Raw genomic sequence first — 26,931 nt, 5'->3', positions numbered from 1 at the left:
TAATAATAGAATGAGTGCAGCATCCCTCCTTATAATAATAATAATAATATAATGAGTGCAGCATCCCTCCTTATAATAATAATAATATAATGAGTGCAGCATCCCTCCTTATAAGAATAATAATATAATGAGTGCAGCATCCCTCCTTATAATAATAATAATATAATGAGTGCAGCATCCCTCCTTATAATAATAATATAATGAGTGCAGCATCCCTCCTTATAATAATAATAATATAATGAGTGCAGCATCCCTCCTTATAATAATAATAATAGAATGAGTGCAGCATCCCTCCTTATAATAATAATAATAATATAATGAGTGCAGCATCCCTCCTTATAATAATAATATAATGAGTGCAGCATCCCTCCTTATAATAATAATAATATAATGAGTTCAGCATCCCTCCTTATAATAATAATAATATAATGAGTGCAGCATCCCTCCTTATAATAATAATAATATAATGAGTTCAGCATCCCTCCTTATAATAATAATAATATAATGAGTGCAGCATCCCTCCTTATAATAATAATAATAATATAACGAGTGCAGCATCCCTCCTTATAATAATAATATAACGAGTGCAGCATCCCTCCTTATAATAATAATATAATGAGTGCAGCATCCCTCCTTATAATAATAATAATATAATGAGTGCAGCATCCCTCCTTATAATAATAATAATATAATGAGTGCAGCATCCCTCCTTATAATAATAATAATATAATGAGTTCAGCATCCCTCCTTATAATAATAATAATAATATAATGAGTGCAGCATCCCTCCTTATAATAATAATAATATAATGAGTTCAGCATCCCTCCTTATAATAATAATAATATAATGAGTTCAGCATCCCTCCTTATAATAATAATAATATAATGAGTGCAGCATCCCTCCTTATAATAATAATAATATAATGAGTGCAGCATCCCTCCTTATAATAATAATAATATAATGAGTTCAGCATCCCTCCTTATAATAATAATAATATAACAAGTGCAGCATCCCTCCTCATAATAATAATAGAATGGGTGCAGCACCACTAACGAGCACCTAGTGTATCCATGGACTCTCCTGGTATTTAGCTCCTTTGTTCAAGTCATGAAAAGACTAATAAAGCTAATTTTTGCTTGAGCTCACCTCACACCTTAGTCTTAGTCTTAGTCTTAGTCTTAGTCTTAGTCTTAGTGTACTGGTCTTAGTCTTAGTCTTAGTGTGCTGGTCTTAGTCTTAGTCTTAGTGTGCTGGTCTTAGTCTTAGTCTTAGTGTACTGGTCTTAGTCTTAGTCTTAGTGTGCTGGTCTTAGTCTTAGTCTTAGTGTGCTGGTCTTAGTCTTAGTGTGCTGGTCTTAGTCTTAGTCTTAGTGTGCTGGTCTTAGTCTTAGTCTTAGTGTGCTGGTCTTAGTCTTTGTCTTGGTGTGCTGGTCTTAGTCTTAGTCTTAGTGTGCTGGTCTTAGTCTTAGTCTTAGTGTGCTGGTCTTAGTCTTAGTCTTAGTGTGCTGGTCTTAGTCTTAGTCTTAGTGTGCTGGTCTTAGTCTTAGTCTTAGTGTGCTGGTCAAGTGGCTGCTTCACTCCACTGGTTGACTCCACACAAAATGAATAAAGAAGACTTCTCTCTGCAGCCGTCAATCAAAAGCCAGTCCTGTTGTCATGACAACTGAATGAGACATTTGACATGAGATTGCAATCATGAGGTGTCTTCAATATGACTGAGAAGATCTGAACATTTCAAACATGCTCCAAGACAAGAAAGTGACATTACAGGAGTACAGAATGTAAATATTCAATCACATTGAATATATTTTGCATATTTAGGATACTTTTCTCACATTTATATTACTTTTCTCACATCTAGCTCACCTTTTCTCACTCTTGGCTGATTTTCTTTTAGATTTAACATTTACGTTTGGATTTCACATTTATATTTGATATTAGACTGAGATTTAACATTATTTAAAATGTAACAATTATATTTAGGTACAATGTTTATATTTCAATTGAACACACATTTTGAACATTTAATATTTAGATATTAGAGTTTGGTATTTAACATAATATTTAAGATTGAATATTTAGACTTAACATTTATTATATATTTAATATTATATTTAAAACACACTTTCTGATTGGAGTTGTGAATGAATGAAATATGAAATCTGTGCTGCAGTCTGCAGGTGTACCTAATGTTGTGGCCCTGACAACTCCTCCAACACCAGCATTGTTTTTGCACTTTTTGCCTTCTTATTAAATAACTTTTTTTAAATAGATTCAATCTTGCACGTGGAAAGTTTAAGTGTGGGCTTTAGTTGATATAACACTCCCGTCAGGGGGTGCATTCTACAGCGGGGGTGCATTCTACGGCGGGGGTGCATTCTACGGCGGGGGTGCATTCTACGGCGGGGGTGCATTCTCTACCACCAGGAGGCGGGATTACTGCGAGCCTCAGCCAGTGCGTCTTCGCAGCAGTTTTATGATCGCTCAGCACAAGAAATACGTTCCACACATACAGTTGTTGACAAAATACACTGTACATTATATACCTCAGCTAACTCAACTGTGGAAATGTATAATATAATTCATATAGCAATACGCTCTCACTGCACAGCAGGCCAGCAGTTAGCCCAGTCATTGCGCAATCCATGGTGAGGCACAACTGAGTGACGCCTCAACTGGCTGCTGATCACCGCACCGTCTCTTCTCAGGATTTCAACGGCAAATGTGAAAATTCAGCCATTTTGAATAAAAAAATCTAAAACTGGTGAAGTTAAATGGAACATAACTTTATAGTATAATCACTGGATACATATAACAATTGAATTAATTTTTTTCTTTTTACATTTTTTTTCTTTCCATGATGGCACGTGAGGCCCCGCCTCCCCTGCCTCACCTGACTGCACGCCACTGCATAATACATATGATTTATTACATAATACATATGATTTATTACATAATACATATGCTTTATTACATAATACATATGGTTTATTACATAATACATATGATTTATTACATAATACATATGCTTTATTACATAATACATATGGTTTATTACATAATACATATGATTTATTACATAATACATATGCTTTATTACATAATACATATGGTTTATTACATAATACATATGGTTTATTACATAATACATATGGTTTATTGCATAATACATATGATTTATTACATAATACATATGATTTATTACATAATACATATGATTTATTACATAATACATATAATTTATTACATAATACATATGCTTTATTACATAATACATATTATTTATTACATAATACATATGATTTATTACATAATACATATTTATTACATAATACATATGATTTATTACATAATACATATTATTTATTACATAATACATATGATTTATTACATAATACATATGCTTTATTACATAATACATATGATTTATTACATAATACATATGACTTATGACATAATACATATGATTTATTACATACTATATATGGTTTATTACATAATGCATATAATTTATGACATAATATATATGATTTATTACATAATACAAGCAGCATAATTCTCTTCTGATGTTAAATATGAGTGAGCAGGTAAGTTAAGACTCACAATGACTTAACTTAGTCATTCATTTAGAAAGTGATTGTGATGACAAATGTGACTCACGCTACATGACAGTTACCATGACAACCACATTTTCCCTGGTAATAATACTGAGTGCACTCATCTTGGGACAATGTGATGTTGATCACATGACAATAATGCACACACACTATGAGTTATTAGTACTTATGTTGATCACATGACAATAATGCACTTACAGTACACTATGATGTCTATGAGGAGACAGACTTATTAGTACTTGGAGGAGAACTAGGAGTTATTAGTACTTGGAGGAGAACTAGGAGTTATTAGTACTTGGAGGAGAACTAGGAGTTATTAGTACTTGGAGGAGAACTAGGAGTTATTAGTACTTGGAGGAGAACTATGAGTTATTAGTACTTGGAGGAGAACTAGGAGTTATTAGTACTTGGAGGAGAACTAGGAGTTATTAGTACTTGGAGGAGAACTAGGAGTTATTAGTACTTGGAGGAGAACTAGGAGTTATTAGTACTTGGAGGAGAACTAGGAGTTATTAGTACTTGGAGGAGAACTAGGAGTTATTAGTACTTGGAGGAGAACTAGGAGTTATTAGTACTTGGAGGAGAACTTCAATGATGCTGGCAAGTGAGTCAGGATGAGAATGATGATGATTTTTAACCATCATATCTTCACAACATGACAAATGAATCTTCATAGCAGCACCACAATGCTGACTTGCAAATACATCTAGCTCACAATAAATGTCATGTCACTTAGTCAATTAGTGTCAATTAGTGTCAGCACTACTTTCAACCCCACAGAAGATTATGCTATGATATTAAACCAAATAAACACATGATTATTGCATGATATTAAGTCAAATAAACACATGATTATTACATGATATTAAGTCAAATAAACACATGATTATTACATGATATTAAGTCAAATAAACACATGATTATTACATGATATTAAGTCAAATAAACACATGATTATTACATGATATTAAGTCAAATAAACACATGATTATTACATGATATTAAGTCAAATAAACACATGATTATTACATGATATTAAGTCAAATAAACACATGATTATTACATGATATTAAGTCAAATAAACACATGATTATTACATGATATTAAGTCAAATAAAGAGAAGATTATTCTATGATATTAAGTCAAATAAACACATGATTATTACATGATATTAAGTCAAATAAACAGATGATTATTCTATGATATTTAGTCAAATAAAGCCAATAACTTGAGATGAAGAATTATCATACAACATTTCATTTCCACAGGTTGTGCTCATCAAATAATTGTGATTTATGTATTTAATGACAGGCCATGGGGTTGCCGTGACAACAACAAAGGGCCATCAAGCGGCAATGCCGAGCAGACATCCTCACACTGCCATGGTGAGTCAAATACTTCATTATATATATTCATATGAAATACTTCATTATATATATTCATATGAAATACTTCATTATATATATTCATATGAAATACTTCATATATATTCATATGAAATACTTCATTATATATATTCATACGAAATACTTAATTATATATATTCATATGAAATACTTCATATATATTCATATGAAATACTTCATTATATATTCATATGAAATACTTCATATATATATTCATATGAAATACTTAATTATATATATTCATACGAAATACTTAATTATATATATTCATATGAAATACTTCATATATATTCATATGAAATACTTCATTATATATATTCATATGAAATACTTCATATATATATTCATGTTGTGTTGATGAAATACTTCATATATTCATGTACCCTGCAAGTTAGTGTTGAATAACACCTTTTAAGTGCGGTAAAGCAACTTAAGTGTGATACCCTGAAGTTACACAACTTAACTTAAGTGTGAAACCCTGAAGTAACATAACTTAACTTAAGTGTGTAATTCTGAAGTTACATAACTTAAATTAAGTGTGAAAGGGTGAAGTAACATAAGTTAAGTTAAGTGTGAAAGGGTGAAGTAACATAAGTTGAGTTAAGTGTGAAAGGGTGAAGTAACATAAGTTGAGTTAAGTGTGAAAGGGTGAAGTAACATAAGTTAAGTTAAATGTGAAAGGGTGAAGTAACATAAGTTAAGTGAAGTGTGAAAGGGTGAAGTAACATAAGTTGAGTTAAGTGTGAAAGGGTGAAGTAACATAAGTTAAGTGAAGTGTGAAAGGGTGAAGTAACATAAGTTAAGTTAAGTGTGAAAGGGTGAAGTAACATAAGTTAAGTGAAGTGTGAAAGGGTGAAGTAACATAAGTTAAGTTAAGTGTGAAAGGGTGAAGTAACATAAGTTGAGTTAAGTGTGAAAGGGTGAAGTAACATACGTTAAGTTAAGTGTGAAAGGGTGAAGTAACATAAGTTGAGTTAAGTGTGAAAGGGTGAAGTAACATAAGTTGAGTGAAGTGTGAAAGGGTGAAGTAACATAACTTAAGTTAAATGTGAAAGGGTGAAGTAACATAAGTGAAGTTAAATGTGAAAGGGTGAAGTAACATAAGTTAAGTGAAGTGTGAAAGGGTGAAGTAACATAAGTTAAGTTAAGTGTGAAAGGGTGAAGTAACATAAGTTGAGTTAAGTGTGAAAGGGTGAAGTAACATAACTTAAGTTAAATGGGAAAGGGTGAAGTAACATAAGTTAAGTGAAGTGTGAAAGGGTGAAGTAACATAAGTTAAGTTAAGTGTGAAAGGGTGAAGTAACATAAGTTGAGTTTAGTGTGAAAGGGTGAAGTAACATAAGTTAAGTGAAGTGTGAAAGGGTGAAGTAACATAAGTTAAGTTAAGTGTGAAAGGGTGAAGTAACATAAGTTAAGTGAAGTGTGAAAGGGTGAAGTAACATAAGTTAAGTTAAGTGTGAAAGGGTGAAGTAACATAAGTTGAGTTAAGTGTGAAAGGGTGAAGTAACATAAGTTGAGTTAAGTGTGAAAGGGTGAAGTAACATAACTTAAGTTAAATGTGAAAGGGTGAAGTAACATAAGTTAAGTTAAATGTGAAAGGGTGAAGTAACATAAGTTAAGTGAAGTGTGAAAGGGTGAAGTAACATAAGTTAAGTTAAGTGTGAATGGGTAAAGTAACATAAGTTGAGTTAAGTGTGAAAGGGTGAAGTAACATAAGTTAAGTTAAGTGTGAAAGGGTGAAGTAACATAAGTTAAGTGAAGTGTGAAAGGGTGAAGTAACATAAGTTAAGTTAAGTGTGAAAGGGTGAAGTAACATAAGTTGAGTTAAGTGTGAAAGGGTGAAGTAACATACGTTAAGTTAAGTGTGAAAGGGTGAAGTAACATAAGTTGAGTTAAGTGTGAAAGGGTGAAGTAACATAAGTTGAGTGAAGTGTGAAAGGGTGAAGTAACATAACTTAAGTTAAATGTGAAAGGGTGAAGTAACATAAGTGAAGTTAAATGTGAAAGGGTGAAGTAACATAAGTTAAGTGAAGTGTGAAAGGGTGAAGTAACATAAGTTAAGTTAAGTGTGAAAGGGTGAAGTAACATAAGTTGAGTTAAGTGTGAAAGGGTGAAGTAACATAACTTAAGTTAAATGGGAAAGGGTGAAGTAACATAAGTTAAGTGAAGTGTGAAAGGGTGAAGTAACATAAGTTAAGTTAAGTGTGAAAGGGTGAAGTAACATAAGTTGAGTTTAGTGTGAAAGGGTGAAGTAACATAAGTTAAGTGAAGTGTGAAAGGGTGAAGTAACATAAGTTAAGTTAAGTGTGAAAGGGTGAAGTAACATAAGTTAAGTGAAGTGTGAAAGGGTGAAGTAACATAAGTTAAGTTAAGTGTGAAAGGGTGAAGTAACATAAGTTGAGTTAAGTGTGAAAGGGTGAAGTAACATAAGTTGAGTTAAGTGTGAAAGGGTGAAGTAACATAACTTAAGTTAAATGTGAAAGGGTGAAGTAACATAAGTTAAGTTAAATGTGAAAGGGTGAAGTAACATAAGTTAAGTGAAGTGTGAAAGGGTGAAGTAACATAAGTTAAGTTAAGTGTGAATGGGTAAAGTAACATAAGTTGAGTTAAGTGTGAAAGGGTGAAGTAACATAAGTTAAGTTAAGTGTGAAAGGGTGAAGTAACATAAGTTAAGTGAAGTGTGAAAGGGTGAAGTAACATAAGTTAAGTTAAGTGTGAAAGGGTGAAGTAACATAAGTTGAGTTAAGTGTGAAAGGGTGAAGTAACATACGTTAAGTTAAGTGTGAAAGGGTGAAGTAACATAAGTTGAGTTAAGTGTGAAAGGGTGAAGTAACATAAGTTGAGTGAAGTGTGAAAGGGTGAAGTAACATAACTTAAGTTAAATGTGAAAGGGTGAAGTAACATAAGTGAAGTTAAATGTGAAAGGGTGAAGTAACATAAGTTAAGTGAAGTGTGAAAGGGTGAAGTAACATAAGTTAAGTTAAGTGTGAAAGGGTGAAGTAACATAAGTTGAGTTAAGTGTGAAAGGGTGAAGTAACATAACTTAAGTTAAATGGGAAAGGGTGAAGTAACATAAGTTAAGTGAAGTGTGAAAGGGTGAAGTAACATAAGTTAAGTTAAGTGTGAAAGGGTGAAGTAACATAAGTTGAGTTTAGTGTGAAAGGGTGAAGTAACATAAGTTAAGTGAAGTGTGAAAGGGTGAAGTAACATAAGTTAAGTGAAGTGTGAAAGGGTGAAGTAACATAAGTTAAGTGAAGTGTGAAAGGGTGAAGTAACATAAGTTAAGTTAAGTGTGAAAGGGTGAAGTAACATAAGTTGAGTTAAGTGTGAAAGGGTGAAGTAACATAAGTTGAGTTAAGTGTGAAAGGGTGAAGTAACATAACTTAAGTTAAATGTGAAAGGGTGAAGTAACATAAGTTAAGTTAAATGTGAAAGGGTGAAGTAACATAAGTTAAGTGAAGTGTGAAAGGGTGAAGTAACATAAGTTAAGTTAAGTGTGAATGGGTAAAGTAACATAAGTTGAGTTAAGTGTGAAAGGGTGAAGTAACATAAGTTAAGTTAAGTGTGAAAGGGTGAAGTAACATAAGTTAAGTGAAGTGTGAAAGGGTGAAGTAACATAAGTTAAGTTAAGTGTGAAAGGGTGAAGTAACATAAGTTGAGTTAAGTGTGAAAGGGTGAAGTAACATACGTTAAGTTAAGTGTGAAAGGGTGAAGTAACATAAGTTGAGTTAAGTGTGAAAGGGTGAAGTAACATAAGTTGAGTTAAGTGTGAAAGGGTGAAGTAACATAACTTAAGTTAAATGTGAAAGGGTGAAGTAACATAAGTGAAGTTAAATGTGAAAGGGTGAAGTAACATAAGTTAAGTGAAGTGTGAAAGGGTGAAGTAACATAAGTTAAGTTAAGTGTGAAAGGGTGAAGTAACATAAGTTGAGTTAAGTGTGAAAGGGTGAAGTAACATAACTTAAGTTAAATGGGAAAGGGTGAAGTAACATAAGTTAAGTGAAGTGTGAAAGGGTGAAGTAACATAAGTTAAGTTAAGTGTGAAAGGGTGAAGTAACATAAGTTGAGTTAAGTGTGAAAGGGTGAAGTAACATAAGTTGAGTTAAGTGTGAAAGGGTGAAGTAACATAACTTAAGTTAAATGTGAAAGGGTGAAGTAACATAAGTTAAGTTAAATGTGAAAGGGTGAAGTAACATAAGTTAAGTGAAGTGTGAAAGGGTGAAGTAACATAAGTTAAGTTAAGTGTGAATGGGTAAAGTAACATAAGTTGAGTTAAGTGTGAAAGGGTGAAGTAACATAAGTTAAGTTAAGTGTGAAAGGGTGAAGTAACATAAGTTAAGTGAAGTGTGAAAGGGTGAAGTAACATAAGTTAAGTTAAGTGTGAAAGGGTGAAGTAACATAAGTTGAGTTAAGTGTGAAAGGGTGAAGTAACATACGTTAAGTTAAGTGTGAAAGGGTGAAGTAACATAAGTTGAGTTAAGTGTGAAAGGGTGAAGTAACATAAGTTGAGTGAAGTGTGAAAGGGTGAAGTAACATAACTTAAGTTAAATGTGAAAGGGTGAAGTAACATAAGTGAAGTTAAATGTGAAAGGGTGAAGTAACATAAGTTAAGTGAAGTGTGAAAGGGTGAAGTAACATAAGTTAAGTTAAGTGTGAAAGGGTGAAGTAACATAAGTTGAGTTAAGTGTGAAAGGGTGAAGTAACATAACTTAAGTTAAATGGGAAAGGGTGAAGTAACATAAGTTAAGTGAAGTGTGAAAGGGTGAAGTAACATAAGTTAAGTTAAGTGTGAAAGGGTGAAGTAACATAAGTTGAGTTTAGTGTGAAAGGGTGAAGTAACATAAGTTAAGTGAAGTGTGAAAGGGTGAAGTAACATAAGTTAAGTTAAGTGTGAAAGGGTGAAGTAACATAAGTTAAGTGAAGTGTGAAAGGGTGAAGTAACATAAGTTAAGTTAAGTGTGAAAGGGTGAAGTAACATAAGTTGAGTTAAGTGTGAAAGGGTGAAGTAACATAAGTTGAGTTAAGTGTGAAAGGGTGAAGTAACATAACTTAAGTTAAATGTGAAAGGGTGAAGTAACATAAGTTAAGTTAAATGTGAAAGGGTGAAGTAACATAAGTTAAGTGAAGTGTGAAAGGGTGAAGTAACATAAGTTAAGTTAAGTGTGAATGGGTAAAGTAACATAAGTTGAGTTAAGTGTGAAAGGGTGAAGTAACATAAGTTAAGTTAAGTGTGAAAGGGTGAAGTAACATAAGTTAAGTGAAGTGTGAAAGGGTGAAGTAACATAAGTTAAGTTAAGTGTGAAAGGGTGAAGTAACATAAGTTGAGTTAAGTGTGAAAGGGTGAAGTAACATACGTTAAGTTAAGTGTGAAAGGGTGAAGTAACATAAGTTGAGTTAAGTGTGAAAGGGTGAAGTAACATAAGTTGAGTTAAGTGTGAAAGGGTGAAGTAACATAACTTAAGTTAAATGTGAAAGGGTGAAGTAACATAAGTGAAGTTAAATGTGAAAGGGTGAAGTAACATAAGTTAAGTGAAGTGTGAAAGGGTGAAGTAACATAAGTTAAGTTAAGTGTGAAAGGGTGAAGTAACATAAGTTGAGTTAAGTGTGAAAGGGTGAAGTAACATAACTTAAGTTAAATGGGAAAGGGTGAAGTAACATAAGTTAAGTGAAGTGTGAAAGGGTGAAGTAACATAAGTTAAGTTAAGTGTGAAAGGGTGAAGTAACATAAGTTGAGTTTAGTGTGAAAGGGTGAAGTAACATAAGTTAAGTGAAGTGTGAAAGGGTGAAGTAACATAAGTTAAGTTAAGTGTGAAAGGGTGAAGTAACATAAGTTAAGTGAAGTGTGAAAGGGTGAAGTAACATAAGTTAAGTTAAGTGTGAAAGGGTGAAGTAACATAAGTTGAGTTAAGTGTGAAAGGGTGAAGTAACATAAGTTGAGTTAAGTGTGAAAGGGTGAAGTAACATAACTTAAGTTAAATGTGAAAGGGTGAAGTAACATAAGTTAAGTTAAATGTGAAAGGGTGAAGTAACATAAGTTAAGTGAAGTGTGAAAGGGTGAAGTAACATAAGTTAAGTGAAGTGTGAAAGGGTGAAGTAACATAAGTTAAGTGAAGTGTGAAAGGGTGAAGTAACATAAGTGAAGTGAAGTGTGAAAGGGTGAAATAACATAAGTGAAGTGAAGTGTGAAAGGGTGAAGTAACATAAGTGAAGTGAAGTGTGAAAGGGTGAAATAACATAAGTGAAGTGAAGTGTGAAAGGGTGAAGTAACATAAGTGAAGTGAAGTGTGAAAGGGTGAAGTAACATAAGTGAAGTGAAGTGTGAAAGGGTGAAGTAACATAAGTGAAGTGAAGTGTGAAAGGGTGAAGTAACATAAGTGAAGTGAAGTGTGAAAGGGTGAAGTAACATAAGTTAAGTGAAGTGTGAAAGGGTGAAGTAACATAAGTTAAGTTAAGTGTGAAAGGGTGAAGTAACATAAGTTGTGTTAAGTGTGAAAGGGTGAAGTAACATGACTTAAGTTAAGTGTGAAAGGGTGAAGTAACATAAGTTGAGTTAAGTGTGAAAGGGTGAAGTAACATAAGTTGAGTTAAGTGTGAAAGGGTGAAGTAACATAACTTAAGTTAAGTGTGAAAGGGTGAAGTAACATAAGTTGAGTTAAGTGTGAAAGGGTGAAGTAACATAAGTTGAGTTAAGTGTGAAAGGGTGAAGTAACATAAGTTGAGTTAAGTGAAAGGGTGAAGTAACATAAGTTGAGTTAAGTGTGAAAGGGTGAAGTAACATAAGTTAAGTGAAGTGTGAAAGGGTGAAGTAACATAAGTTAAGTGAAGTGTGAAAGGGTGAAGTAACATAAGTGAAGTGAAGTGTGAAAGGGTGAAGTAACATAAGTGAAGTGAAGTGTGAAAGGGTGAAGTAACATAAGTGAAGTGAAGTGTGAAAGGGTGAAGTAACATAAGTGACGTGAAGTGTGAAAGGGTGAAGTAACATAAGTGAAGTGAAGTGTGAAAGGGTGAAGTAACATAAGTGAAGTGAAGTGTGAAAGGGTGAAGTAACATAAGTGAAGTGAAGTGTGAAAGGGTGAAGTAACATAAGTGAAGTGAAGTGTGAAAGGGTGAAGTAATAAGTAGTGTGTTGCAGCAGGACTTGATCTAAGGTTGTATTGTTGCTTGGCACTTTACCTGCTTATGTCACACCTGCCCTACATACACCCATGAAGGAGGTGAGTTACATTTTCTCTCAATCTTCTCTTAAAAGTACAATATTGTTCTTTAAGAGGCCAGAAGTATGCATGTAAACTACCAAAGTGATATAAAGTACACATGTGTAACATTTCAACAACAATAAAAATGTGTTTAGCTCACAGACAGCAGGGCATCATTTTGCTGATTAGACAATAGTTTATATTTATTTTGGTTGATTAGACAATATTTTATATTTATTTTATATTTATTTTGGTTGATTAGACAATACTTTATATTTATTTTATATTTATTTTGGTTGAATAGACAATATTTTATATTTATTTTATATTTATTTTGGTTGATTAGACAATACTTTATATTTATTTTATATTTATTTTCGTTGATTAGACAATATTTTATATTTATTTTATATTTATTTTGGTTAAATAGACAATATTTTATATTTATTTTATATTTATTTTGGTTGATTAGACAATACTTTATATTTATTGTATATTTATTTTGGTTGATTAGAAAATATTTTATATTTATTTTATATTTATTTTGGTTGATTACACAATATTTTATATTTATTTTATATTTATTTTGGTTGATTAGACAATATTTTATATTTATTTTGGTTGATTAGACAATACTTTATATTTATTTTATATTTATTTTGGTTGAATAGACAATATTTTATATTTATTTTGGTTGATTAGACAATACTTTATATTTATTTTATATTTATTTTGGTTGATTAGACAATACTTTATATTTATTTTATATTTATTTTGGTTGATTAGACAATATTTTATATTTATTTTATATTTATTTTGGTTAAATAGACAATATTTTATATTTATTTTATATTTATTTTGGTTGATTAGACAATACTTTATATTTATTTTATATTTATTTTGGTTGATTAGACAATATTTTATATTTATTTTATATTTATTTTGGTTGATTAGACAATACTTTATATTTATTTTATATTTATTTTGGTTGATTAGACAATATTTTATATTTATTTTATATTTATTTTGGTTGATTAGACAATATTTTATATTTATTTTGGTTGATTAGACAATATATTATATTTATTTTTGATTGATTAGACAATATTTTATATTTATTTTTATATTCCCCAGAAATGTTTCCACACATTTAAATGTCTTTAAATGCACTTAAACTTTGTTATAACACTCTGTCTTTTTCACAAGTACCACCTTAATGTAGTGTAGTAGACCTAAGTATTCATTAAGTACCACCATCATGACAACATTACATACAGTAGTGTAGTAGACCTAAGTATTCATTAAGTACCACCATGATGACAACATTAAATACAGTAGTGTAGTAGACCTAAGTATTCATTAAGTACCACCATAATGACAACATTAAATACAGTAGTGTAGTAGACCTAAGTATTCATTAAGTACCACCATAATGACAACATTAAATACAGTAGTGTAGTAGACCTAAGTATTCATTAAGTACCACCATAATGACAACATTAAATACAGTAGTGTAGTAGACCTAAGTATTCATTAAGTACCACCATAATGACAACATTAAATACAGTAGTGTAGTAGACCTAAGTATTCATTAAGTACCACCATAATGACAACATTAAATACAGTAGTGTAGTAGTACTAAGTATTCATTAAGTACCACCATAATGACAACATTAAATACAGTAGTGTAGTAGACCTAAGTATTCATTAAGTACCACCATAATGACAACATTAAATACAGTAGTGTAGTAGACCTAAGTATTCATTAAGTACCACCATAGTGACAACATTAAATACAGTAGTGTAGTAGACCTAAGTATTCATTAAGTACCACCATAATGACAACATTAAATACAGTAGTGTAGTAGACCTAAGTATTCATTAAGTACCACCATAATGACAACATTAAATACAGTAGTGTAGTAGACCTAAGTATTCATTAAGTACCACCATAATGACAACATTAAATACAGTAGTGTAGTAGACCTAAGTATTCATTAAGTACCACCATGATGACAACATTAAATACAGTAGTGTAGTAGACCTAAGTATTCATTAAGTACCACCATAATGACAACATTAAATACAGTAGTGTAGTCGACCTAAGTATTCATTAAGTACCACCATAATGACATTAAATACAGTAGTGTAGTAGACCTAAGTATTCATTAAGTACCACCATAATGACAACATTAAATACAGTAGTGTAGTAGACCTAAGTATTCATTAAGTACCACCATAATGACAACATTAAATACAGTAGTGTAGTAGACCTAAGTATTCATTAAGTACCACCATAATGACAACATTAAATACAGTAGTGTAGTAGACCTAAGTATTCATTAAGTACCACCATGATGACAACATTAAATACAGTAGTGTAGTAGACCTAAGTATTCATTAAGTACCACCATAATGACAACATTAAATACAGTAGTGTAGTAGACCTAAGTATTCATTAAGTACCACCATAATGACAACATTAAATACAGTAGTGTAGTAGACCTAAGTATTCATTAAGTACCACCATGATGACAACATTAAATACAGTAGTGTAGTAGACCTAAGTATTCATTAAGTACCACCATAGTGACAACATTAAATACAGTAGTGTAGTAGACCTAAGTATTCATTAAGTACCACCATAATGACAACATTAAATACAGTAGTGTAGTAGACCTAAGTATTCATTAAGTACCACCATAATGACAACATTAAATACAGTAGTGTAGTAGACCTAAGTATTCATTAAGTACCACCATAATGACAACATTAAATACAGTAGTGTAGTAGACCTAAGTATTCATTAAGTACCACCATGATGACAACATTAAATACAGTAGTGTAGTAGACCCAAGTATTCATTAAGTACCACCATGATGACAACATTAAATACAGTAGTGTAGTAGACCTAAGTATTCATTAAGTACCACCATAATGACAACATTAAATACAGTAGTGTAGTAGACCTAAGTATTCATTAAGTACCACCATAATGACAACATTAAATACAGTAGTGTAGTAGACCTAAGTATTCATTAAGTACCACCATGATGACAACATTAAATACAGTAGTGTAGTAGACCTAAGTATTCATTAAGTACCACCATCATGACAACATTAAATACAGTAGTGTAGTAGACCTAAGTATTCATTAAGTACCACCATAATGACAACATTAAATACAGTAGCGTAGTAGACCTAAGTATTCATTAAGTACCACCATAATGACAACATTAAATACAGTAGTGTAGTAGACCTAAGTATTCATTAAGTACCACCATAGTGACAACATTAAATACAGTAGTGTAGTAGACCTAAGTATTCATTAAGTACCACCATAATGACAACATTAAATACAGTAGTGTAGTAGACCTAAGTATTCATTAAGTACCACCATAATGACAACATTAAATACAGTAGTGTAGTAGACCTAAGTATTCATTAAGTACCACCATAATGACAACATTAAATACAGTAGTGTAGTAGACCTAAGTATTCATTAAGTACCACCATAATGACATCATTAAATACAGTAGTGTAGTAGACCTAAGTATTCATTAAGTACCACCATAATGACATTAAATACAGTAGTGTAGTAGACCTAAGTATTCATTAAGTACCACCATAATGACAACATTAAATACAGTAGTGTAGTAGACCTAAGTATTCATTAAGTACCACCATAATGACAACATTAAATACAGTAGTGTAGTAGACCTAAGTATTCATTAAGAACCACCATAATGACAACATTAAATACAGTAGTGCAGTAGACCTAAGTATTCATTAAGTACCACCATAATGACAACATTAAATACAGTAGTGTAGTAGACCTAAGTATTCATTAAGTACCACCATAATGACAACATTAAATACAGTAGTGTAGTAGACCTAAGTATTCATTAAGTACCACCATGATGACATCATTAAATACAGTAGTGTAGTAGACCTAAGTATTCATTAAGTACCACCATGATGACATCATTAAATACAGTAGTGTAGTAGACCTAAGTATTCATTAAGTACCACCATAATGACAACATTAAATACAGTAGTGTAGTAGGCCTAAGTATTAAAAAGTTAGAGAAGCACAGCTGTAATATGTTGATTGATTTAAATGGAAAGAAAAGCAATAATCAACATAAAAACATTTCATTTACAGTTCTGATTATTCTTAGAATTTTTTCAAACTGACTTGTTTTTTCTCCCACGTTATTTCTCTGCTTCAGCATCCATTGCAATCAATGATGATGTCATTAGGACAGCCAATAGCAGTGCTTGGTGACACTGTATGATGTCATACATAGTAGGACAGCCAATAGCAGTGCTCGGTGACACTGTATGATGTCATACATAGTAGGACAGCCAATAGCAGTGCTCGGTGACACTGTATGATGTCATACATAGTAGGACAGCCAATAGCATAGTTTGTAGTGACATAGTTTGTAGTGACATAGTTTGTAGTTACATAGTTTGTAGTGACATAGTTTGTAGTGACATAGTTTGTAGTTACATAGTTTGTAGTGACATAGTTTGTAGTGACATAGTTTGTAGCTACATAGTTTGTAGTTACATAGTTTGTAGTAACATAGTTTGTAGTGACATAGTTTGTAGTGACATAGTTTGTAGTTACATAGTTTGTAGTAACATAGTTTGTAGTGACATAGTTTGTAGTTACATAGTTTGTAGTGACATAGTTTGTAGTTACATAGTTTGTAGTGACATAGTTTGTAGTGACATAGTTTGTAGTGACATAGTTTGTAGTGACATAGTTTGTAGTTACATAGTTTGTAGTAACATAGTTTGTAGTAACATAGTTTGTAGTGACATAGTTTGTAGTTACATAGTTTGTAGTGACAGTTTGTAGTGACATAGTTTGTAGTTACATAGTTTGTAGTGACATAGTTTGTAGTTACATAGTTTGTAGTGACATAGTTTGTAGTGACATAGTTTGTAGTTACATAGTTTGTAGTTACATAGTTTGTAGTGACATAGTTTGTAGTTACATAGTTTATAGTGACATAGTTTGTAGTGACATAGTTTGTAGTGACATAGTTTGTAGTGACATAGTTTGTAGTTACATAGTTTGTAGTGACATAGTTTGTAGTGACATAGTTTGTAGTTACATAGTTTGTAGTGACATAGTTTGTAGTTACATACTTTGTAGTGACATAGTTTGTAGTTACATAGTTTGTAGTTACATAGTTTGTAGTGACATAGTTTGTAGTGACATAGTTTGTAGTTACATAGTTTGTAGTGACATCGTTTGTAGTGACATAGTTTGTAGTGACATAGTTTATAGTTACATAGTTTGTAGTGACATAGTTTGTAGTTACATAGTTTGTAGTGACATAGTTTGTAGTTACATAGTTTGTAGTGACATAGTTTGTAGTTACATAGTTTGTAGTTACATAGTTTGTAGTGACATAGTTTGTAGTGACATAGTTTGTAGTTACATAGTTTGTAGTGACATAGTTTGTAGTTACATAGTTTGTAGTTACATAGTTTGTAGTAACATAGTTTGTAGTGACATAGTTTGTAGTGACATAGTTTGTAGTTACATAGTTTGTAGTGACATAGTTTGTAGTTACATAGTTTGTAGTGACATAGTTTGTAGTTACATAGTTTGTAGTAACATAGTTTGTAGTGACATAGTTTGTAGTGACATAGTTTGTAGTGACATAGTTTGTAGTGACATAGTTTGTAGTTACATACTTTGTAGTGACATAGTTTGTAGTGACATAGTTTGTAGTGACATAGTTTGTAGTTACATAGTTTGTAGTTACATAGTTTGTAGTGACATAGTTTGTAGTGACATAGTTTGTAGTTACATAGTTTGTAGTGACATAGTTTGTAGTGACATAGTTTGTAGTTACATAGTTTGTAGTGACATAGTTTGTAGTGACATAGTTTGTAGTGACATAGTTGTAGTGACATAGTTTGTAGTGACATAGTTTGTAGTGACATAGTTGTAGTGACATAGTTTGTAGTGACATAGTTTGTAGTGACATAGGTTGTAGTTACATAGTTTGTAGTGACATAGTTTGTAGTGACATAGTTTGTAGTGACATAGTTTATAGTGACATAGTTTGTAGTGACATAGGTTGTAGTTACATAGTTTGTAGTTACATAGTTTGCAGTGACATAGTTTATAGTGACATAGTTTGTAGTGACATAGTTTGTAGTTACATAGTTTGTAGTGACATAGTTTGTAGTTACATAGTTTGTAGTGACATAGTTTGTAGTGACATAGTTTGTAGTGACAGTTTGTAGTGACATAGTTTGTAGTGACATAGTTTGTAGTGACATAGTTTATAGTGACATAGTTTGTAGTGACATAGGTTGTAGTTACATAGTTTGTAGTTACATAGTTTGTAGTGACATAGTTTATAGTGACATAGTTTGTAGTGACATAGTTTGTAGTGACATAGTTTGTAGTTACATAGTTTGTAGTGACATAGTTTGTAGTGACATAGTTTGTAGTGACATAGTTTGTAGTGACATAGTTTGTAGTGACAGTTTGTAGTGACATAGTTTGTAGTGACATAGTTTGTAGTGACATAGTTTGTAGTGACAGTTTGTAGTGACATAGTTTGTAGTGACAGTTTGTAGTGACATAGTTTGTAGTGACAGTTTGTAGTGACATAGTTTGTAGTGACATAGTTTGTAGTGACATAGTTTGTAGTGACATAGTTTGTAGTGACATAGTTTGTAGTGACATAGTTTGTAGTGACATAGTTTGTAGTGACAGTTTGTAGTGACATAGTTTGTAGTGACATAGTTTGTAGTGACATAGTTTGTAGTGACAGTTTGTAGTGACATAGTTTGTAGTGACAGTTTGTAGTGACATAGTTTGTAGTGACAGTTTGTAGTGACATAGTTTGTAGTGACATAGTTTGTAGTGACATAGTTTGTAGTGACATAGTTTGTAGTGACAGTTTGTAGTGACATAGTTTGTAGTGACAGTTTGTAGTGACATAGTTTGTAGTGACATAGTTTGTAGTGACATAGTTTGTAGTGACATAGTTAGTGTGTGCTAGTTAGCTAAATAAATAACTCAATGAGAGTGTTGTGCAAGTGAACACATGAAGGGACAGAGAGGGAACCTGATCTGTTCAACCCACATTGTGTGGCTGTGATTGTCTGTGGAAGGATCACAACACACACACACACACACACACACACACACACACACACACACACACACTAGTCTCCCGCCAACTGGCCAGCACTGCATTATTGAGTGTGTGTGACGGGAGAGGAAGAGGAGGAAGAGGAGGAGGGCAGCAGCAGCAGCAGCAGCAGGAGGAAGAGGAAGAGGAGGAGGAGGAAGAGGAGGTGGTGAAGGTGGTGCATGTCATGTCTGTTTTACTGCTGCTGACTTCAACACCACCACCTTTTGTCTTCTTGCACACATTGTTACAAACCTTGTTAACCACATGAAGACGTCACACCGATAGAAGAAGTCACCACGTTTGGGTAAGTAAGTCCATGTGTCCTTCAATTGTGCTCTTTGTGGTCTTTGACAAGTCCATGTGTCCTTCAATTGTGGTCTTTGACAAGTCCATGTGTCCTTCAATTGTGCTCTTTGACAAGTCCATGTGTCCTTCAATTGTGGTTTTTGACAAGTCCATGTGTCCTTCAATTGTGCTCTTTGACAAGTCCATGTGTCCTTCAATTGTGCTCATTGTGGTCTTTGACAAGTCCATGTGTCCTTCAATTGTGCTCATTGTGGTCTTTGACAAGTCCATGTGTCCTTCAATTGTGGTCTTTGTGGTCTTTGACAAGTCCATGTGTCCTTCAATTGTGGTCTTTGACAAGTCCATGTGTCCTTCAATTGTGCTCTTTGACAAGTCCATGTGTCCTTCAATTGTGCTCTTTGACAAGTCCATGTGTCCTTCAATTGTGCTCTTTGACAAGTCCATGTGTCCTTCAATTGTGCTCTTTGTGGTCTTTGACAAGTCCAGGTGTCCTTCAATTGTGGTCTTTGACAATTCCATGTGTCCTTCAATTGTGCTCATTGTGGTCTTTGACAAGTCCATGTGTCCTTCAATTGTGGTCTTTGACAAGTCCATGTGTCCTTCAATTGTGGTCTTTGACAAGTCCATGTGTCCTTCAATTGTGGTCTTTGACAAGTCCATGTGTCCTTCAATTGTGCTCATTGTGGTCTTTGACAAGTCCATGTGTCCTTCAATTGTGCTCATTGTGGTCTTTGACAAGTCCATGTGTCCTTCAATTGTGGTCTTTGTGGTCTTTGACAAGTCCATGTGTCCTTCAATTGTGGTCTTTGACAAGTCCATGTGTCCTTCAATTGTGCTCTTTGACAAGTCCATGTGTCCTTCAATTGTGCTCTTTGACAAGTCCATGTGTCCTTCAATTGTGCTCTTTGACAAGTCCATGTGTCCTTCAATTGTGCTCTTTGTGGTCTTTGACAAGTCCAGGTGTCCTTCAATTGTGGTCTTTGACAATTCCATGTGTCCTTCAATTGTGCTCATTGTGGTCTTTGACAAGTCCATGTGTCCTTCAATTGTGGTCTTTGACAAGTCCATGTGTCCTTCAATTGTGGTCTTTGACAAGTCCATGTGTCCTTCAATTGTGGTCTTTGACAAGTCCATGTGTCCTTCAATTGTGCTCATTGTGGTCTTTGACAAGTCCACATGTGTCCTTCAATTGTGCTCATTGTGGTCTTTGACAAGTCCACATGTGTCCTTCAATTGTGCTCATTGTGGTCTTTGACAAGTCCATGTGTCCTTCAATTGTGCTCATTGTGGTCTTTGACAAGTCCATGTGTCCTTCAATTGTGGTCATTGTGGTCTTTGACAAGTCCATGTGTCCTTCAATTGTGCTCATTGTGGTCTTTGACAAGTCCATGTGTCCTTCAATTGTGCTCATTGTGGTCTTTGACAAGTCCATGTGTCCTTCAATTGTGGTCTTTGACAAGTCCATGTGTCCTTCAATTGTGCTCATTGTGGTCTTTGACAAGTCCATGTGTCCTTCAATTGTGCTCATTGTGGTCTTTGACAAGTCCATGTGTCCTTCAATTGTGGTCTTTGACAAGTCCATGTGTCCTTCAATTGTGGTCTTTGACAAGTCCAGGTGTCCTTCAATTGTGGTCTTTGACAAGTCCATGTGTCCTTCAATTGTGCTCATTGTGGTCTTTGACAAGTCCATGTGTCCTTCAATTGTGCTCATTGTGGTCTTTGACAAGTCCATGTGTCCTTCAATTGTGCTCATTGTGGTCTTTGACAAGTCCATGTGTCCTTCAATTGTGCTCATTGTGGTCTTTGACAAGTCCATGTGTCCTTCAATTGTGGTCTTTGACAAGTCCATGTGTCCTTCAATTGTGCTCATTGTGGTCTTTGACAAGTCCATGTGTCCTCCATTGAAGTCAGGGCGAGTGCTAACCATCCACCTAGTCATGCAAGTATTGTGTGTTGGACTAGAATGACTCACATTACTGTATTGGACTAGAATACATCACATTACTGTGTTGGACTAGAATACATCACATTACTGTGTTGGACTACAATACATCACATTACTGTGTTGGACTAGAATACATCACATTACTGTGTTGGACTAGAATGACTCACATTACTGTGTTGGACTAGAATGACTCACATTACTGTGTTGGACTAGAATGACTCACATTACTGTGTTGGACTAGAATGACTCACATTGCTGTGTTGGACTAGAATACATCACATTACTGTGTTGGACTAGAATACATCACATTACTGTGTTGGACTAGAATGACTCACATTACTGTGTTGGACTAGAGTACATCACATTACTGTGTTGGACTAGAATGACTCACATTACTGTGTTGGACTAGAGTACATCACATTACTGTGTTGGACTAGAATGACTCACATTACTGTGTTGGACTAGAATACATCACATTACTGTGTTGGACTAGAATACATCACATTACTGTGTTGGACTAGAATACATCACATTACTGTGTTGGACTAGAGTACATCACATTACTGTGTTGGACTAGAATGACTCACATTACTGTGTTGGACTAGAGTACATCACATTACTGTGTTGGACTAGAATGACTCACATTACTGTGTTGGACTAGAGTACATCACATTACTGTGTTGGACTAGAATGACTCACATTACTGTGTTGGACTAGAGTACATCACATTACTGTGTTGGACTAGAATGACTCACATTACTGTGTTGGACTAGAATACATCACATTACTGTGTTGGACTAGAATACATCACATTACTGTGTTGGACTAGAATGACTCACATTACTGTGTTGGACTAGAATGACTCACATTACTGTGTTGGACTAGAATACATCACATTACTGTGTTGGACTAGAATGACTCACATTACTGTGTTGGACTAGAATGACTCACATTACTGTGTTGGACTAGAATACATCACATTACTGTGTTGGACTAGAATGACTCACATTACTGTGTTGGACTAGAATGACTCACATTACTGTGTTGGACTAGAATACATCACATTACTGTGTTGGACTAGAATACATCACATTACTGTGTTGGACTAGAATGACTCACATTACTGTGTTGGACTAGAATACATCACATTACTGTGTTGGACTAGAATACATCACATTACTGTGTTGGACTAGAATGACTCACATTACTGTGTTGGACTAGAATGATTTACATTACTGTGTTGGACTAAAATGTAGTTGTGATTGTAGTCAGTGTGCTAGTAGAACCACCACTGCAGTCCTAGTGCTCCTCCTCTGCATCACTTCAACCTACATTGGTATGACCTTCACCCACTTTTTATTTACACCTTTGTTGTTGTTGTTGTTTGTGTCACACATGACACTTTGTTGTTGTTGTTTGTGTCACACATGACACTTTGTTGTTGTTGTTTATGTCACACATGACACTTTGATGTTGTTTGTGTCACACATGACACTTTGTTGTTGTTGTTTGTGTCACACATGACACTTTGTTGTTGTTGTTGTTTGTGTCACACATGACACTTTGTTGTTGTTGTTTATGTCACACATGACACTTTGTTGTTGTTGTTTGTGTCACACATGACACTTTGTTGTTGTTGTTTGTGTCACACATGACACTTTGTTGGTGTTTGTGTCACACATGACACTTTGTTGTTGTTGTTTGTGTCACACATGACACTTTGTTGTTGTTGTTTATGTCACACATGACACTTTGATGTTGTTTGTGTCACACATGACACTTTGTTGTTGTTGTTTGTGTCACACATGACACTTTGTTGTTGTTGTTTGTGTCACACATGACACTTTGTTGTTGTTGTTGTTTGTGTCACACATGACACTTTGTTGTTGTTGTTTATGTCACACATGACACTTTGTTGTTGTTGTTTGTGTCACACATGACACTTTGTTGTTGTTGTTTGTGTCACACATGACACTTTGTTGGTGTTTGTGTCACACATGACACTTTGTTGTTGTTGTTTGTGTCACACATGACACTTTGTTGTTGTTGTTTATGTCACACATGACACTTTGTTGTTGTTGTTTGTGTCACACATGACACTTTGTTGTTGTTGTTTGTGTCACACATGACACTTTGTTGTTGTTGTTTGTGTCACACATGACACTTTGTTGTTGTTGATTGTGTCACACATGACACTTTGTTGTTGTTGTTTGTGTCACACATGGCACTTTGTTGTTGTTGTTTGTGTCACACATGACACGTTGTTGTTGTTGTTGTTTGTGTCACACATGACACTTTGTTGTTGTTTGTGTCACACATGACACTTTGTTGTTGTTGTTTGTGTCACACATGACACTTTGTTGTTGTTGTTTGTGTCACACATGACACTTTGTTGTTGTTGTTTGTGTCACACATGACACTTTGTTGTTGTTGTTTGTGTCACACATGACACTTTGTTGTTGTTGTTTGTGTCACACATGACACTTTGTTGTTGTTGTTTGTGTCACACATGACACTTTGTTGTTGTTGTTTATGTCACACATGACACTTTGATGTTGTTTGTGTCACACATGACACTTTGTTGTTGTTGTTTGTGTCACACATGACACTTTGTTGTTGTTGTTTGTGTCACACATGACACTTTGTTGTTGTTGTTGTTTGTGTCACACATGACACTTTGTTGTTGTTGTTTATGTCACACATGACACTTTGTTGTTGTTGTTTGTGTCACACATGACACTTTGTTGTTGTTGTTTGTGTCACACATGACACTTTGTTGGTGTTTGTGTCACACATGACACTTTGTTGTTGTTGTTTGTGTCACACATGACACTTTGTTGTTGTTGTTTATGTCACACATGACACTTTGTTGTTGTTGTTTGTGTCACACATGACACTTTGTTGTTGTGGTTTGTGTCACACATGACACTTTGTTGTTGTTGTTTGTGTCACACATGACACTTTGTTGTTGTTGTTTGTGTCACACATGACACTTTGTTGTTGTTGTTTGTGTCACACATGGCACTTTGTTGTTGTTGTTGTTTGTGTCACACATGACACTTTGTTGTTGTTGTTTGTGTCACACATGACACTTTGTTGTTGTTTGTGTCACACATGACACTTTGTTGTTGTTGTTTGTGTCACACATGACACTTTGTTGTTGTTGTTTGTGTCACACATGACACTTTGTTGTTGTTGTTTGTGTCACACATGACACTTTGTTGTTGTTGTTTGTGTCACACATGACACTTTGTTGTTGTTGTTTGTGTCACACATGACACTTTGTTGTTGTTGTTTGTGTCACACATGACACTTTGTTGTTGTTGTTTGTGTCACACATGACACTTTGATGTTGTTTGTGTCACACATGACACTTTGATGTTGTTGCTTGTGTCACACATGACACTGTGTTGTTGTTGTTTGTGTCACACATGACACTTTGTTGTTGTTTGTGTCACACATGACACTTTGTTGTTGTTGTTTGTGTCACACATGGCACTTTGTTGTTGTTGTTTGTGTCACACATGACACTTTGTTGTTGTTGTTTGTGTCACACATGACACTTTGTTGTTGTTGTTTGTGTCACACATGACACTTTGTTGTTGTTGTTTGTGTCACACATGACACTTTGTTGTTGTTGTTTGTGTCACACATGACACTTTGTTGTTGTTGTTTGTGTCACACATGACACTTTGTTGTTGTTGTTTGTGTCACACATGACACTTTGATGTTGTTGTTTGTGTCACACACTCATTGGTCTGACTGCTAGGGTGGTCCACATTGGTCTGACTGCTAGGGTGGTCCACATTGGTCTGACTGCTAGGGTGGTCCACATTGGTCTGACTGCTATGGGGTCCACATTGGTCTGACTGCTAGGGTGGTCCACATTGGTCTGACTGCTAGGGTGGTCCACATTGGTCTGACTGCTATGGTGGTCCACATTGGTCTGACTGCTAGGGTGGTCCACATTGGTCTGACTGCTATGGGGTCCACATTGGTCTGACTGCTAGGGTGGTCCACATTGGTCTGACTGCTAGGGTGGTCCACATTGGTCTGACTGCTATGGGGTCCACATTGGTCTGACTGCTAGGGTGGTCCACATTGGTCTGACTGCTAGGGTGGTCCACATTGGTCTGACTGCTATGGGGTCCACATTGGTCTGACTGTTAGGGTGGTCCACATTGGTCTGACTGCTAGGGTGGTCCACATTGGTCTGACTGCTATGGTGGTCCACAGTGGTCCACATTGGTCTGACTGCTAGGGTGGTCCACATTGGTCTGACTGCTCTGGGGTCCACATTGGTCTGACTGCTATGGTGGTCCACAGTGGTCCACATTGGTCTGACTGCTAGGGTGGTCCACATTGGTCTGACTGCTATGGTGGTCCACATTGGTCTGACCGCTAGGGTGGTTCTCATTGGTCTGACTGCTAGGGTGGTCCACATTGGTCTGACTGCTAGGGTGGTCCACATTGGTCTGACTGCTAGGGTGGTCCACATTGGTCTGACTGCTAGGGTGGTCCACATTGGTCTGACTGCTAGGGTGGTCCACATTGGTCTGACTGCTATGGTGGTCCACATTGGTCTGACTGCTAGGGTGGTCCACATTGGTCTGACTGCTATGGGGTCCACATTGGTCTGACTGCTAGGGTGGTCCACATTGGTCTGACTGCTAGGGTGGTCCACATTGGTCTGACTGCTATGGGGTCCACATTGGTCTGACTGCTAGGGTGGTCCACATTGGTCTGACTGCTAGGGTGGTCCACATTGGTCTGACTGCTATGGGGTCCACATTGGTCTGACTGCTAGGGTGGTCCACATTGGTCTGACTGCTAGGGTGGTCCACATTGGTCTGACTGCTATGGTGGTCCACAGTGGTCCACATTGGTCTGACTGCTAGGGTGGTCCACATTGGCTATGGGGTCCACATTGGTCTGACTGCTATGGTGGTCCACAGTGGTCCACATTGGTCTGACTGCTAGGGTGGTCCACATTGGTCTGACTGCTATGGTGGTCCACATTGGTCTGACCGCTAGGGTGGTTCTCATTGGTCTGACTGCTAGGGTGGTCCACATTGGTCTGACTGCTAGGGTGGTCCACATTGGTCTGACTGCTAGGGTGGTCCACATTGGTCTGACCGCTAGGGTGGTCCACATTGGTCTGACTGCTAGGGTGGTCCACATTGGTCTGACCGCTAGGGTGGTCCACAGTGGTCTGACTGCTAGGGTGGTCCACATTGGTCTGACTGCTAGGGTGGTCCACATTGGTCTGACTGCTAGGGTGGTC

At 35.0% G+C, this 26,931-nt stretch overlaps 1 protein-coding gene across 3 annotated transcripts in view; it reads left to right on the top strand.

The window, feature by feature from the left end:
* LOC133638807 (PALM2-AKAP2 fusion protein-like) overlaps positions 1-26,931 on the top strand; it is a 170,180-nt gene that overhangs the window by 74,101 nt on the left and 69,148 nt on the right. For all 3 annotated transcript variants that reach the window (XM_062031781.1, XM_062031780.1, XM_062031779.1), the window contains one exon: positions 4,928-5,001. In XM_062031781.1, the coding sequence (XP_061887765.1) occupies positions 4,928-5,001 (74 nt within the window). The remainder of the gene's footprint in view (positions 1-4,927; positions 5,002-26,931) is intronic.

Source organism: Entelurus aequoreus, linkage group LG21 (assembly GCF_033978785.1).
Source record: "Entelurus aequoreus isolate RoL-2023_Sb linkage group LG21, RoL_Eaeq_v1.1, whole genome shotgun sequence".
In the NCBI taxonomy this organism is placed as follows: domain Eukaryota; kingdom Metazoa; phylum Chordata; class Actinopteri; order Syngnathiformes; family Syngnathidae; genus Entelurus; species Entelurus aequoreus.
Note: the sequence above shows the minus strand (reverse complement) of the source record. Positions and strands in the feature narration are given on the sequence as shown.